General features: G+C 34.5%; 2 protein-coding genes across 3 annotated transcripts; both read right to left on the bottom strand.

The window, feature by feature from the left end:
• Positions 1–300: 300 nt before the first annotated feature.
• LOC8270730 (rhomboid-like protein 19) lies at positions 301–5589 on the bottom strand. The gene is made up of 8 exons (XM_002533203.4): positions 5338–5589; positions 5037–5161; positions 2841–2901; positions 2568–2734; positions 2154–2259; positions 1847–2049; positions 1602–1739; positions 301–701 (listed from the first exon to the last, which is right to left on the bottom strand). The coding sequence occupies exons 1-8, from the start codon at positions 5359–5361 to the stop codon at positions 599–601; spliced, it is 927 nt and encodes a 308-aa protein (XP_002533249.1). The 5' UTR covers positions 5362–5589; the 3' UTR covers positions 301–598.
• A 1025-nt stretch (positions 5590–6614) lies between these two features.
• On the bottom strand, positions 6615–16675 carry LOC8270732 (uncharacterized protein slr1919). Of its 2 annotated transcripts, none has more exons than XM_048375648.1 (16): positions 16106–16675; positions 15179–15354; positions 14368–14533; positions 14143–14195; positions 13634–13777; positions 13369–13473; positions 13138–13263; positions 12151–12351; positions 11831–11937; positions 11421–11583; positions 11193–11258; positions 10425–10518; positions 8942–9054; positions 8419–8489; positions 7900–8056; positions 6615–7640 (listed from the first exon to the last, which is right to left on the bottom strand). In XM_048375648.1, exons 1-16 carry the CDS (start codon positions 16440–16442, stop codon positions 7200–7202), a joined length of 2520 nt encoding a protein of 839 aa, XP_048231605.1. In that variant the 5' UTR covers positions 16443–16675; the 3' UTR covers positions 6615–7199. The 2 variants fall into 2 exon arrangements, with proteins under 2 accessions (XP_048231605.1, XP_048231606.1); XM_048375649.1 differs by having other exon boundaries at positions 15179–15374; positions 16106–16244.
• Positions 16676–16902: the final 227 nt, after the last annotated feature.

The raw sequence follows: 16902 nt of genomic DNA, 5'->3' as shown, positions 1-16902 counted from the left end.
TATTAGCCAAAATAGAATAACCTTACATCTCTCTGAAAATGTAGCCAAGATTGTTTTGAGTGGAAAACAAAAAAAACCCACAAAAGAAATCATATTATACATCATCACTTTCGCCCTTTCAATAAAAGGAATCCTGGCTCGAAAGATAAAGGAAAAGGTGATCTCTTGATAATGAAAGAAAAGGTTTCCCACCAAATACTGTCCCAACTTAGAAAGGAATCCATTACGATTGAAAATAATGACTGGCTGACTGCTGCTTGAATTTAGATTGCCAAATACCAGAAAGAAGCAGAGTCTTGATTGGTCCCAAAAACTTAGCTTTAAAATGACCACTTATCAGCAGTTCATCGATTGTTTTCAGGTTTTCTGCTTGATCTCTTGAGCGAGGATTGAGTCATCATGAATAAAATTTAGATTTTACAGCAACAAATTTTACTATAAGAATAATAACAGCCCACAGCAATTTGCATCACAAAACTGTTATTGAAAAATCAACGAAAAAGACTAATAAATCCCCAAATACTACACAAAATCTGTAAGTTGTCATAGAAAGACAACGTTTCAGTTGCTTTTCGGGTTAAATCGAGTCTCCAAGCTATCAAACATTCTCCGAAGCATCTTTTTTCAAGTCATCTGAACTCCTTGCGGCTGCCAACCTCTCAGCTGCCAATCTTTCTTCTAGTGCTCTAGCTCCCCTTTCTCTGCAAGTGATAGATAGGTCAGAAACTATTCCTTTTTACCACCAGTAACATTACCTTCATAACAATTATAATCTTGTACCTGTAGGTTTGTCAAAGTTGTTAATCTTTATATTTATATTCTTTTTTCATCGACAATTCTTTTCAGCAGTTCAAGCCAACTTGTTCCAGATGCCATCAGTATGATAGCATCTTGCACGCATTGTGTTACAAATCTTTATGTTTATATTGTTTTTTCATTTACAATTCTCTTCAGCAGTTCAAGGCAATTTGTTCCTGATAACATCAGTATGATAGCATCTTGCACACAAACCCCTACAAATCTTTGTACTTATATTTTGTTTTTCCATTACAATTCTTTTCAACAGTTCAAGGCACTGTGTTCCTGGTGCCATCAGTATGATAGCACCTTGTGCACAAATCCCTAGCATATTTCCCATAATTTTTACAATGAAACTTTATTGGTTAGGCATAAAATGTAAGAGAGATCGACTACTCCAATGTTGATCTACAACTTCCAAGTGGCTTCTTTGCGGCACTTTACTATTTCTATGGAACTATTTAATCTCAAATGTAGAAGGCACACATAATATAGCTCCATATAAGTGCATATTTTTTATTGTGATTTAGTTTGCCCTGTATAGATTCATGTTCAAACTACTAAAAACAGAAAAAGGGAAAAAAATTACAGATTTTATAGTGCAAATGTGTATAAGCAATTTTCATTTAGAAATGGCACAATGTTCCTGTTAAATTAGAAGTTTGGATCACCTTGCATATCAGATTAATGCAAGTAGTTTTATACTGGAAGCATGAGTAATGTGATTGGTGAGGGTGGTTAGGGATCTTACATAACCCATGCCTTGTGAATCAAACTAAGGCAGCAAGAACCAGGATCCTTACCTCCTTCTAGATGCCTCGATGGGATCAGAACCAGGCAATGGAGCACCTCCGAGAGTATAACCCTGCGCTTCAGTTGAAGTTTCAGATCTTCCACAGAGCATCCGATGGAATATTGAGGCAATGGGATCAATGACTGGTCTGCATTGACAGAGACAGAGAGAGCATGAGTGAGTGAGTTAGTTAATGAGAGGCAGCAGGACTTTTCATTCTACTGAAAGTCTAATGCATTAAAAGAATGACAATACCTAAGAAATTCAGGGAAGAAAGTAGAGAATGCAAAATCATCATTTGGATCTCCCCTAAGTTTTGTTTCTGGTTTCCTTTGTAGGTATCTCAAGTAAATCCAGCTCAGGTATGTGCCAAATATGATGGTTGGAAGATATGTCACAGATTCTGGTGTAAAGAAACTTACAGCAATAGACAGCAAGAGCGCAAGGGATGGAAGCCACTGCATAGCATTCGATTTAACACTGGTTAAGTCAGACACCTCTTGCAAGAATTTGTTTATTGATATTTCAAGGCAAGCAGTGAATCAAGCTATATGGTTTATACCTTTGCCTTTATTCTCAATACAGATAGCTCTTGATCAGGTATGATTTGCTTCATGCCAACCAAGAAACCTGATAAGACCCCTTGGAAGCCAGAAATAGGCATATAACTGTCACAAAAAAAAAAAAAAAAAAAAGAAAAAAGAAAATCAGAGCCTGTATATGTAAATAGAGCATGATCTGAGCACTGCATACTGTTGTAGGTAAACTTAGTGCAAATATTGAAGCCTTATTAGTGCCAACAATTCAGAAAGAAAGAAAAAGCAGTTTGCTTATGATTTCATTCTTTTGCTAATCTGACATCAACTCAACAGTATAGGTATAGGAAAGGACAAGATATGAACAAAATTCGGCAGGTAAAGGAATAAAGCACAGGCAGAACTCAAAATAACTGTATATTTTAGAATCAAGCACTTACAGATAATTTTCCTGCGTTGTAATGTAGTACAAGGCAATGGCAGTAATGAAAACACATACAGAAGTAAGAAAGTTGACTATGAAAATGAACTTCAAGAACTCCTTGGAACCCCATACAGGTTCAAGTAGTTTCCCCATAATAAGAAGACATAAAGTACTGACAACCACCTAGAAAATAAGATTTACCATCAGGAAGTAAGCAGAAATACAAAAGGACATCTTATGCGACAAAATACAAACATATTATAGTACAACGTAACAAACAACTGCATACCCCATAAATTGACTGTTCAATGTAACCTGCTGTAATTAGGTTCCATCCAAAAGGAATTGTCCTACAAAAGAAAAAAAGAAAGAACTCATGAGAATAAGATTTCCCTAAACACTTTATATCATCTGCCTTGCAATTATAAGTACTTGCACAAACAATGTTCCTTTCCCCTATCTTGCAGAGCAGGGGTAATCAATCATATTACTTGCAATTTCTTTAAAATTAATAACTATATTCTTATTTTAAAATTTGTTTCATTGCCATTCGCTAGTCAAACCACAATTCAATTATTGGAGACAGCCATGATAGTGGTTGCAGTAGAAGTGACAGAAACAGGCCTATGACAGTTATAACACAAAGATAACAGACTATAGCTCCTCTTTTTCTCTTTTTTCCTTTTCAGTGAAAATTGCAAAACACATTAAATAGATAGATTTTAAAGGAGTTAACTGAAATTAGAAATATAATAACTTGTTAAATTGAACCTTCAAAATGTTTCAAAAGTTCATGAATTTGCTATATTAGCAAGAAAGCATAGTGTGATAAATCAACAAAGGCATTAGAAATAAAATGTAAATCTCTTTCTTAGCAATCACAAGATAAAGTAGAAGCCATTGCGGTTACTGGTTTTGGAATTTCTGCCCTCCCGATTCTGCAATAAAAAGCCTGTCAAGAAAAACTAAGGCATGCCCATCTGAAGGTTTTATGTTTCAAAGTAAACTGCACCACATCCAGTGCTGCTGTTGACATAATTTGCAGCATCAATTAGGAAGCCGTTAAAGAACAATAGATCTTTGTACAAGCTCATTTCTAAATAAATAACTGATTAAGTTTGAGAAACCATAAATTCATTTATTATTACACTTGAAATGCACTAAGGGCTTTCAGTTTGATCTCAAACAATTTTTGTTTTGATTGGTTGTGCTAAATATTGATTTCAGCATGTCATGAGGTAGGCAGTTAAACTAACATATGAAAGCACAAAGGATTATGGATAACCCAAAACTATCTACCTTATATAAATTATCTTAACAATTTAAGCTATTGCTGGATAGGAAGGTTAGAACAGGTGACATTTCATTCATAAAATGAAGCTACGAGTAAAGATGCCCAAGGAAAAACTGTAATTCTTCCATCCACAAGAAAACTCCCAACTTCCTGATTTAACTGTCACAAATTTTTATTCTTACGTTTGTAATATCCTATATACTCCATCTTCCTATGTGAACAATACAGTATTAATATTTCTAGACCAATAAAGTCAATGCTAAAGAAAAAATGCGACACACTGAATGGAAGTTCAAGCATTTCAACTCAATGTCATAAGAGAATAATCTGTTTCCAGACTGGAAGCCTTTTAATGTGTTATAAGGAAGAAAGAAAGGGATAACACAGTTTGAATTCCTAACCATGCAGTACAAAATATGCATCGGGTCACTGGGTTACAATTAATTCTAAGACTTAACACAACAAAATATGTACAGAGAGCTGAAGTCATTATTTCATTTAAAAAGAAAAGGAAAAGAAAATGCATGCAATTATATGGCTACTTCCCATGGTTTGTAAGAGCTTCCAATTTTTGCCAATAAAAGGGGGTAAAGAGTATTATCATGCCATGCTTGGTTTTTAAACTACTGGAGTAATAACATTGGCATTACAGCACTTAATTTGGTTCATTACAGGATGAGAAAAAATAGGGCACTTCAAATTGTAACAATTGCAAGTTCGATACAGCTCATTAAGGTGATTCTACAAACCTTACTCTTGGTGATATTGGTGTTCATTTAAAATAACCAACAAACTAAGAAATCTAATTGATTTCACTTGAAGATCTCTAAAATGTTGATCTAAAACAACTCTATCAATCCATAAATCTTAAAACTTTGACTTCCAACTACACCAAATCTTACATACATACAGAAACAATTAATAACTCAATCTAAGTAGCAGGCAGGCAAAAGTAATTTTGTATTACCTAAGCTATTGCTGAACTCATTCTTAATGTATAATTTCACCACGAGCTCAAGAAATAGATCTTATCTTTTTGCATCTCTAGTAATGAAAGCAGTAACAGTTGCAAGCAACTCCATTACTAAATACACAATGTGGTATCTCTAACTACAAGATCAATCGTTACTAAACACAAATTGGTATATATATATATATATATATATAGAGAGAGAGAGAGAGGGAAATTACTTGGCAGGAATAAGAGCGAGATAGGAAAGAGAAGAAGGCAAAATTTGAACTATAAGGTGACCGGCTACAAGTACCACAGCTAATCCTTTGCATAGTCTGGTGAATCCACTATATAAAGCCGTCCCCTGCCAATTATATCAAATATAAATCTCAATAACAGTCAAAAAATTTCTTTAACCAAATCACATAAGCTAAAACCCGAAGGATAAGGAAAAAAAAAAAGAATTAGACATTTAGTAATTGATCAAATTCAAGATCCAAAACACACACAGAGAGAGAGAGAGAGAGAAAGAGAGATTACTCCAGGAATCGACGGAGAGCTCATTATGGATATTGAAGTGATCTGAATCTGATTGTTTGTTTGTATAAATTATTAGTATTATTATTATTATTACTATAGAATTTTAGATGAGATTTTGGGTCAGGAGTCGATGTGACTTTGTTCTTCGCGAAGAAGGAAGAGGTGAGGGGTTTATATTTTCTTTTTTTAATGTTGTTTTTTTTTTCTTTTTCCTTTTAATGGATCTGGATTTCCGCAGAGCATAAAATTAATTTATGCCTTAAACGGTAAGATACGACAAACTTTCCGCCAAAATGAATAAAAACTAAGATGAGACTCGAATTAAGACCAAAAAGAATTGGAAAACAGATGTCAAAATATGTACAAAAAATATTTTTATGTTTATTAATAAAATCACACACTATAATTGATTTCAAGCAAACTAATATTTTTCTTTTAAAAGCACCAAATTAAAATCTTATCACTGTTTTTTTATTAAAATTAATAAAAATTTTAAAATTTATTTATAAATTTTAAATTTTATTTATTTTAATAAGATAAAAATTAAATTAAAATTTTAAATAATTACATTTGTGTAAAATTAATTATTATTTAAATTAAATTTTAATAAAAATATAAAATTTTTGAATGAATTTTACATTATCAAATTAATATAGATTATGACACTAAAGAATTCTTTTTCCAACTTTAATTTTTATTTATTTTTTAATATTTTTTCTTTTATTTATTTTTTAATATTTTTTCTTTTATAAATTTTATCCAGGAGTACATCCGTCGAGAATAAAAGATGATTTGCTACTAGCTACTTACATGTATACGTCTATCTGTTCTCTTGTTATGTTATTGTTATATGGGCACTGAGTTAGTTGCTCAAGTTCTAGCAGTTGATTTGCCTGCTTGTATTTTATAAAAGAAACTTAAAAAGACATCTAACTAAAAAAAAAGAAGTTATCTTTCTTTTGCTAATAAAGAAAACATCTAATCATAATAAAAGACCTTCTGTGCCAATAATGACATCCTATTTCTATGACAAATGACAACATTACATAAAAGCTTGTTGCTCCAAGTTGATCCTGGCGAGGGCAGTCATTTTGCGAGCGTGCTTCAAAATATGTCACAACAACAACGTCAGTTATTTTGCAAACATGCTTCAAAATATGTTATGTTATGGTTAACCAATACAAATGCATAATTGACATATATACGCGAATATTTTAACGTTGAATAATTGAGATATATTCAATTATTTAATGTTGTTAGTCAATAGAGACATACTCTTGAAATAGGCAAGGATTTTTCCGTATATTCGTTCACTTGAGGGTCATACAACTGAAAGAAACAGCATGGAGAACCATAGATTTAATGTTAGAAATAGATGGGAGTGCTAAGATAGCAACTCAAAACTAATATCTTAACTATTCTACGGTCAGCTCTGGCTTTACAAGATGCCCTATGATACAAAGTCAGAGGCATTCATTATCTATTAGCCTCTTACACCATATCACAACTACAGAAGTAAAACAGGTATCTAAGATTTTGGGTGAAGTTGGTATTATTATTTTATACAATTCTTCCTTATGCACTCCACAAGCTACCACTTCCTTCCTTTTTAGGAACTTTGGCATGAAACTATATAAAGCTCACCTTAAAGGAGCTGCAGTATTAAAAACAGTATAGTATGTGCAGCCTTGTTCTCTGATCTGACTCAAGCTGGAAATTCCAAATTTCTGTATTAGTATCCAATATGAAGAAGATCTCCATCTTTTGACTGCCAAATAGAGTATTACTGTCGACAATGAAATCTATGTGCCAGCCATTCTTTCTTCTTCAGAAGAGGGGTTCTGTAGCATCAGAAAAGGATTTCAGGCACTAAGTGCCACCTCCTTGCGAGCAAGTGAAAAAGGGGCAATGTAGATTTCTGATAAAGATACCAAAACTCGATGACAAGCCAGAGCGGAAGCAGCAACAACCATAACAACTGAAGTCCAGCAAAGTTTTAGCATTAGTACTGGATTTTTCATGGCTGAATTTAATATCCTCGAAAAGATCACTTTGAGCCGTCGATCTTGGAAGATGGATTGATAATCATACATGGACATGGATAAATTGGAAGATGGACCTAGCTCTTTGTTGTCAAGCTCACTTGTCAATCTTACTTGAGAACTATACTTGGTTGCCTTATTGCCTATCCCAAGAGTTTTAACCACCCATTGATATAGCAAGTCAGCAATGACCCTGCTAAGTTGCTGTCTAAAGAAAACTGCCTCCTTAGAAACCACTGCTCGGACTAGCGAAGCTCCATCCTGTTTGTTCAAGTGCAAAATGATTCAGATGCGTAAAAGAAAAACATGAGTACATAAGATAGAAACTAGTGAGCCTAGGACCCTTTCAAATCATTATAAGACATCAACAGCTCAACTGACTCCAATCCCAACTAGAAACTGTGATGCACAGCTACCACATAGCAACCTGAACAGGACCTGTGATATTTCATTACCCAGAGTGGAACTTATACATTAAGATACAAAACAGAAACAGCACATCAAGTTGAAAGTCACTTACTGCAGTCATTAAAAGTTTTCTAAGAGCAATACCATCTCTGGATGGCAACAGCAGCAAAACTAAGTGTGCAACATCAAAAACACCACCAGATGACCTATTAGTTAAATAATCAAAGGAGCTTTCACTCTTTGGTGCTATTGCTCTGTTCAAGACTTTCCTGCAGAAATATCAGTACAGATTAGCAGGTTAGGTGATGTCATACTGAAAGAAACGATAATTGATGTGAAGAAAACTTCATTCAGAACTGTAGAATAAGCATAGGCAGTATATAAGTGACTAGACATGCCAAAGATGATGTTAAGAAGCTTCAAGGTGCATATAATTATAATTAGGTTGGACTGCAAACCGAAATTTGTAGCTGGGATAGAAAGTAAAAATTTCTTTGTTTTTTTAATGGAACTAGGATAATGAGGGATATTTTGGAGAATGATGATGGCAAGATGACTGTTCACTGTGTCCCAGCTAGGATAGTCAAATAGTAGATAGCACCTGCAGGAACTAAGAGATTTCTTGACATACCTAGTTGATCCTACTCTTAGGAAAAGAGCAAGCCTGTCCCACCGGAACTCTTTCCTTTTGTTCAAAACCACCTGTATAGGAAAACCAAATTGACACACATGATTACTAACATAAATCATTAGTTCTGCAGATAATCTAGATTCAAAAATGCCATGCAGTAACGATAAGTAGCATAGGAAACATCATTGTGCTTAGAACAAACTCCATAATCCCATTGAAAAGTATTACATAATTAACTAGAAAATTGGTCCACCTAGCAGAAAATACATCCCTTTCATAGCTGCTTGTGGTTGCTTACAAGAGATGTCCAATTTCGTCTGGGAACAACTATGAGGCTTATCAAATCAAACTTTTGATTTCCTATTAGGGCATTTCCCACTAGTGCATCATCTATTTACCCAAACCTACACCAATGTTTTACAGTTCTTTTTACTTTTGATCTTTCCAGTTTTGCATTAACTGCAAAATGCAATAAAGAATTTGACAAGTGCTCAGTACAGATGTAGGATTAAGCATTTGATACCGAATGCAAAATTCTCCTTGTTTCATTGGAATTTTCAGTGAGTAATTTTCTGACAACATAGGGGTATGCAGCTTCAAATGTCTTAAAATTTGGATCTGCAGCTACAGCCAGACCTGAGAGAATAGAACAGAAAACAAAATCATAGTAATAAGCAGTTGTTAGCTGTATGGAACATGAAAAAACTGTAAAAAATTTCATAAAAATGTAACAAGGAATACCACACCATTGGAAATATGTCATGCAGACATCAAGTTGGGCAGCAGGGAAACATATGAAATTCTAAGAGCGGCCTGTTCCTGAATTAGTTGTCTTCATGTCAAAATAAACTTGCAGTTTGCAGGACTGCAAAGACTCCAAGTCTTTAGATATGAGCTCAAAATCATTTGGCTGTTGGGCCACTCCGACTGTTAGGTCATCTTCAGCTCCAATACACATGTACAAATCCATGGGCCCGAAAGTATTGGATCAAACTCAGATTCTTGGCCATATAAGTGGAATCGGAACCTCACCTTTCATAAAGCCAATTGGTTTGTACTAAGGCCCAATCTACTTCACTTATATATCACTTAATTTCATTACACTTTTCCATGTAGAATTCTCCAACACTGAGAATGGTTCTATCACTACATATCAAAAGTTAAAAACAATCTATTTCCTTATTGCTGTTTCTGTTTTGATATTAAGGTGCAACAAAGTTATCGTCCCATACCTTTTCTCTTACCTAGTTGCTTCTCATGGATATGGTATTTAGCCATTGGCTTAACTGGTAGAATGGCAGAGTATGGTCATCTAATTGAAATTAAATCATGATCTAGCTCCATTAATTTGATAAATTACTAGGTCAAAAGCACTAAATTTCACAATTTCCCAATCTAAAATACTATCAAGCTATGCCAAATTTACCTAAATGCTAGTCGAGCCACTCCTTGTTAAGAGTTTATACCATGTCACTACAATTCTCATGATCTATTGCTCTCAAGCCTCATGTGTGCACATGAACACAAATATAAAAAGATGAGAATAAGAAATCATCTAGATTCAGAATATTGAATAGCTTCTAAGAGGGCATATTAAATTAACCTAAGAAAAACTCAAATGTGAATGATCATCTAGCAAAACAACATTTTCCATGCCTGATAAATTTATCCAAAGCCATGAAAATATATTTAATAAGAGCTTGAGGTGTAAAATATTTTTTGAATAGCTTATAAGAAGGTATGCAGTCAATTATAAACTCATCCAGAAACCACCTTTCTCCATGCTTAAAAAAATTATCCAAGTTTATAAAATAATTTCTAATAGTTACCCATAGGCCAATTCAAACTTCTGAAAGAAACGTGGCTTTGTGCCCAATTCCTCCTACTGTTGCTTCATTACTAACAATAGTAACTTTCAATCATGCAATGTCTTACAAAGGCTATAGAGATGCATGGGAACATACACACCAGTGTTCCGATAATTAATATGGCAGTTTGCAAGCTACCTTCCAGTGATGCAAGAGAGCGTAGAACAAGAGTGTAGTATGGCGGCATGCGGAAATGATATTTGAGCGCCACAGACCATATTTTGCTGAGAACCTTAGAAAATAAATTGTAAAAACAGTAAGCTAATACCATAAAGTAACCAAAAAAAGATGTATGATTATGGTGAGGACAGCCGAAGAATAAAACAAAAGCAGGAAGGAATAAAAACTGAATAGAGTCACTACGAATAAGTTAAGGCAATTATTTATTTAATTGACCACAAATAGTTAACGAAACAACCAAAACAAATTTTGAAGTTCAACATCAACAATATTTCACTATTTGAATTCACATCAATAAGAAAAAATGATTAGGAAAAATGTGACTGCTAATTCTGATATTCAATTCAAGAACCATCATAAAAATGCTGACCCAATAAGATAATAAGAATCTAATTGCTTTTTTAATGCTATGAAATCCAAAAGAGAAGGCATATAAATTATCTTAATTATCTATTCTTTGGGCAAAAAGTATATGTCCACTAACAAATTGGATTTTGTCTCAAGAACCGCCCGCATGCAGGCTTACCACATTAAATAGTGGCCATGGACCCTATCATCATTGAAACATCAATTGCAGAAGTTCATAGATTCTAAGGGTAAACTTTTCTCTCATCAGTCAACAGACACTTAAACAACCCATTGCATTGTGGTATCATATATAACTCCTGCCTAAGGATATTGGAAAAGGCACAGCAATAAAAATCACTTCTGTTGTCCGAATCTTACCCTGCTGAACTTGACATCAGGAATTCCATCTCTAAATTCCACTTCGCCCAAAGAATTTTCCAGTTCCTGAATTAGTTACAGAACAACTAGCCACATCAACAGGAGTCTTAAAAGTTAAGTGCTCAAAAGAAAAAATTACTTCTTTTTCCTGATTGTCTTTAGCTCAAATTATTTTTTCCAATTAGAAGACTGTTTAGACAATTTTGGTTACAGAAGCAGGTTTGTTACCATTGTAACCCGCCGAAGATTGGTCCCTGGCCTTACAATATCCATTTCAATAAGAGCACGAACAAGAGATTCCCAATCCCCATTTACTATGTGCACTATAGAAGCAAGCATAGCAAATTGATGCTTCTTTTCCATTTGGCAAAGTAAACCAAAATCCAGGAACCTGGCACCAAAATTGATGAGAGTGAACTGCGGACAATCTATAAAGTCAAGTGGATCTTGAGTTCTCTAACAAGGATACTCAAATTTTATCAGTATGGTATGTGAACATTGGGACGATTACTATTTTTGAACCACATATCCATTGTTGATCTTAGAATAAAATAAAGATAATTACACAATCAAGCAACTCCACTTAGCCCTTAAAGAACAGAAATTTATCTATACGACATAGAATTGCCAAAATATACCCTAATTGTCCAGATGATGTATAACGCAAGTTTCCAGGATGTGGATCAGCATGCAACAAGCCGGTTTCAAGCAGCTGAACTAGCGATGCTTCCACTCCTTTGCTAACCTGGAACAGCCAAGACATTGAGGAATACATTTCTTTATCAAGTACATATACAATATCGACATACTGTAACATCACATCATTATAAAAACACAGGAGACAGAGTGTTGTGCTAGAAGGTGGTAAGTGTGGATCCAAGCAACTGACAAACAGAATACTAGTTTTAGGAAATGAAGACTTACTAGGAAAAGAGAATGTTACAGCTATGATAAATACCAGATCAAGTAGCCGCCTTTTTGCTTCAGTTTTCTGCCTTTCTGAATATGCATAACCATGATCAACAGCATTGCCAGCAGATATAGAGAGTAAATCAGTTGGACTCTCACCAACTACCCACTCCATTGTCAGAACTCTCTTTCGAGTCAAATGATGATATATTTTTGGAACGTGCATGAACTTAAAGGAGGAATGAATATCCTGCAGAGAAAGCAATAGATAGTCAAATTGAGCCAGATTACCTCAAATATTAGCAACCAATTAAATAATTGCATTGACAATGCTTAGTAGCATATCATCCATTACAACTGCCTTGGGTTGTATTTAGCTGCTTCTTCATATTGTTTAAAGTTCTGTTCAACCAGGATAAATCAATGTCATTTTACAATGCTGAAGTAGCCGTATCTTTTTAAAAAAAATTATTCTTTCTTAACTCTCTGTCTTTTTTTTTCATGAAATCAAATTTGATATTTCACCAAGCTCTACTTGTCCCAGACCATATTTCGCATGTTCTATCAACATAAAACAAGTGCTGCCACTCTTGCCACCTGTGTCTGTTGAAAGTTGCACATGGACTTTTCGAGTAAGTTTTTATGTAGAGTACAATTTTATTGCGAACATACACCCATGATATTTTTGTTGCTTTTCATGACAGGAACAACTTTGCATCCGTAGATAAAAAATTTAGTTGAATGCATAAAGCAGGTATTGATTCAGACTGAGTGATAAATACCAGATCACAAACCATTTAAAATGAACAGTTTTGATTTATCCCCACTTCAATCATCAACAAATTCCTAGTCCAGCAGAATGCAAGGATCTTAGAATAATGCAATATGTAATCAAATTTTCCATGACCAACTTCTTTGAATAAAGTCCACCTCCATAGGGGCACAAGTGTAGCACGTACCCACATGTAATTCTTATGAAGCCCTTCTACAGGATAATTAAACTAAATTAACACTTGAATGTAAAATAAATGAATACCTGAAACTTGGAGGCATTGGCAGCCTCTAGAGAGTAATCCAGTTCCCCAACTAAACCTTTTCCAAGCTCATCGGCATAGAGACGAAGATCATTCTTTCTCTTTGCTATCTTTTGCACCAGTCCCAACTGAAAATACCAAAAATTCATTGTATATGAACAATGAGCCCAAGAAAAAAAAGAAAGAAAAAAGAAAAAGAAAATAGACAAAGAAAAATCTATATCAGTACAGACCCCAAGGCGGAGTATATAGATATCTCGAACTACCACATGGCGCAGATTTGGTCGCTGAACTTTCAGAGCAACATTACAGCCATCAAGCGTGTTTGCACGGTATACCTGAAATGCATGCCACATTTGAATAAAAAGAAAAACATCAAAGTTTTAATAACGACAATCACATGCATCAAACTTTAAATAACAACAATCATATGCTCAAATACACGCACAATTAAATAGTCATTTTTCATCTGCTAAGTACTAAGGTAAAAGGAGGCACCTGACCAAATGATGCTGCAGCTACAGGTTCCTCAGAGATACAGCTAAAGAAGGATTCAACAGGAGAACCTAATTCTTCCTCAACAATTTTCATAGCCATGGTCCTAGGAAAAGGAGGAATTTGATCATGCAGCTCAGAAAGTGCCTGCAATCGTAACCCAAAAAGAAAAAAAGAAGAACAAAAAAAGCACTTCCATAGTAAGACATAGGTTAAGCAACGGACTTCCATTTTGTAATTTGACAACAAGGGAACCTAACTCTTCCTTGATGATTTTCATAACTATGTGCCACCGGACAAGCCAAAATGAATGCCATTGACAGAAAGTATAAGAACAACAAAATGTCCATAGAATGCACCAGAACAGACAAGAAAAAGATGCACATCAGGTTTAATTTCAAAGCCAGAAGTTCCTTGTAGCTGTCACATAAGGAATTTGCCATCAAGGAGTAAGGATGTAGTTTACCTGAAAAGGCAAGCTTATGGAAACTAGAACTAAAATTCCGACTAACCTTGGAGATTTCAGTACCAATTATATCTGGTCTTGTAGAGAGGGACTGACCAACTGCATCAGCAAACAAAGAGATGTAAATAGTATATTGGTAAATTGTGACTGAGGAGAAGAAATTAATATCCAGCATTTATTTCAACTTTCAATGCAGCATGATTAGTGATAGAAGCATGTCAAATTCTAATGTTTTGAGATTCAAAATTTCATACAAAATTAGAATCCTAACCTTTGATAAAAGTAGGACCCAAGTTTAGCATTGTTTCTTTTAATACCACCCCAAAATTGTACTGTGAGATGTTCCCATTTACATCTCTATCTGAATTTGGCTGTAAGAACTTTCTCATCCCAGAGGCACGGATCCTGATTGTGGCAGAAGCAAAGGCTGAAAACACCTTCCAGTGCACAAAGTTATAAGTCCAATAAGAATATAGTTCATAGCATTAATTCAATTAGGACTTGATCACAAGATAACCTAGAAAAAAGTAATGTAAACCCAACCCAAGGAGAATTTCTATACAACATGCACAATTCATGACAAGAAAATGGCAGGCTTGATATATGTAGATTAAAATACCAAGTCCACTAGATGACAGTAGCACATTAAAAAAAGATGATACCAGGTTCTAAAATTCAGGACCTGACACGTGGATGATGTCAACTCAAATTTACAAAACCCAATAAAATATTATCAATCCTTTGCAGAGAGAAATGACATTTAATTCAACGTTGGATAATAATATCTCTGGTCTTCTATATGGGAGCATTTAATGTACCTAATCTCATTATGGCAGGAAAAAAGGAAAATAGTCTAAAATGGGAGATGAAAATGCATTTATGCACTAACTTCTTTTTTCTATGTCCTCATTCCATTCTGAATATGCAAACAGCTAAATTAGGAGGGGAAAAGAAAAGGTAATGCAGGTCGCAGGATATCTCATTATTTTTCATTATAAATAGTGAATTTATAAGACATGATATTTATATTATAACATGGAAAAGTTTGTATCAGCCTGCTAGTTACTTGTTTAGGTATACACCTCAAGAAGTCGAAGAGCCACTACATGAGGCCTGCAACTGAAATAGTCAGCAACATCTTGAGGATCATAGACTTCGGGAAGCGGTTTGGACCAAAGCTTAGATAGATAGTAGAAGTAGCTAGCATATGCCTCCAAGGCTTTGAGATCAGCCATGAATAAATCCATTCCAGTAAGTCCTGTTTAACATATGCCACATCTTCAAAAATTACAAAAAAGAAAAACACCAATTCAATATAGAGAAAGGACATTCTGAATCCTGGTCATAATGTTTGGAAAGTCTAAAAATACAAGAATTGAGTTCTATTTACTCAGTTCTCATGTTTGACAGTAGCTAGAATTTCAATTGCATTTAGTTAGTTCTCATGTTTGGAAAGACTAAAGTAGCTAGAGCTAAATTCTTTCATCTTAAGAAAACAAGCAAATCATGCCACAAATGACATAATTTTGCAAGAACTTTTAACACGTGATTCATTCTGATAAAGAGCAATATATGAAGTGTTTGGAAAGTCTAAAAAAGCAGAAATCCGATTATAATTGAGTTCTGTTTAGTCAATTCTCATGTTTGGAGTGGTCATAGTCGCTATAATTCAAATTTTTCAACTTTTTTTGTTTAAATAAAAATAAAATAAAATAAAAGAAAAACTGGCATTTTGATGAAATGTAACCACGCCACAAATGACATGATTTTGCAAGAACTCAATTCTTGCACATATTTTATTCCAAAAACCAATGCCAATGTTATCATAAGTAACAATTAACAAAACCATCGTCAATCATGAGTAAATCATATGATGCATGCAAATCAATTACAAAATTAAATAAGAACTGTCTCTGCCTCTAGTATAACTAAACCATAAAAAATAATTACAAAATTTAGCATAATTAAATTTCAATAACTTTAAGAATATATAAATATATATATAAGACCTGGATAAGAAGGGTGAGGCCAGGACAGAGGCTCCAAAGGAGAAGCATGAGGATCTTCAAGATTCTTCAGCCACAAAAAGTCATCTAGGGTTTTAAAAACTTGCGGAATTTTAAATGCCTCATTTGCCCAGTTAACTCCTTTACTAACTCCTTTCTTTATAAACTCAAAATCCTTATGCACCGTTTCTCCAAAATGACTAAAATTCCCTATCACCCTCACTTCTTTCCCTTTCGCCGTTTTCGACTCCCATGATTTTCGCAGAAAGCAATAGGTAGGCTTTATCGAAGACGACGCCGTAGTAGCAGAAGCGGAAATTACAGCAGCTAGAGTAGCCATTTGGCTTGTAAAAATGGCGGCGTAATTTGGTAAAAAGAAATGTTATTCAATATAGTTTAATGGTAATGATGGTAAGCTAAGTTAATAGTAAGAAAAAGGAGAAGAAGAAGAAGAAGAAGAGAGTGAAGATAAATGAAAGGTAGACATTGGAGTAGCGTTTGAAGCAGAAGAGAAAGCGTGTGTGTGTGTGTGTTTTTCCTCGTGTCCGTTATTTTTTGCGCCCTGTTGTGGCTATGGTTAGTGGGGAGACACGGAAGTGCAGAGATGGAATCAGGTGAGGTGGTTTTCTTTGTGGAGTTGGATACGTGTCTAATGTTGATTAGTGGTGTCTTATGAGTTTTTAAGAAAAAACGTGCTGTGTAGACCGTTGAATCTCGCGGGCTAAAGTTGAGATTATTTGTCTCACTTGCACATCAAAATCAAATTATTTGAAGGCTTATGATTTTCGTTTTTAAGGCCG

Source organism: Ricinus communis, chromosome 6, assembly GCF_019578655.1.
Source record: "Ricinus communis isolate WT05 ecotype wild-type chromosome 6, ASM1957865v1, whole genome shotgun sequence".
In the NCBI taxonomy this organism is placed as follows: Eukaryota; Viridiplantae; Streptophyta; class Magnoliopsida; order Malpighiales; family Euphorbiaceae; genus Ricinus; species Ricinus communis.
The sequence above is the reverse complement of the archived record's forward strand: the minus strand, read 5'-3'. Positions and strand labels throughout refer to the sequence as shown.

Excerpts from the sequence above, each read along its gene's own strand:
- LOC8270730 (XM_002533203.4), bottom strand. The coding sequence starts at position 5,361 with ATGAGCTCTCCGTCGATTCCTGGA. Across the intron at positions 2,735-2,840 it reads TTGAACAGTCAATTTATGGG|GTGGTTGTCAGTACTTTATG; the intron begins GTATGCAGTTGT and ends CTTATTTTCTAG. Across the intron at positions 702-1,601 it reads ATCGAGGCATCTAGAAGGAG|AGAAAGGGGAGCTAGAGCAC; the intron begins GTAAGGATCCTG and ends TATCACTTGCAG.
- LOC8270732 (XM_048375648.1), bottom strand. The coding sequence starts at position 16,442 with ATGGCTACTCTAGCTGCTGTAATTTCCGCTTCTGCTACTACGGCGTCG. Across the intron at positions 13,778-14,142 it reads TTGGTACTGAAATCTCCAAG|GCACTTTCTGAGCTGCATGA; the intron begins GTTAGTCGGAAT and ends TTACGATTGCAG. Across the intron at positions 13,474-13,633 it reads CTGCAGCATCATTTGGTCAG|GTATACCGTGCAAACACGCT; the intron begins GTGCCTCCTTTT and ends CATGCATTTCAG.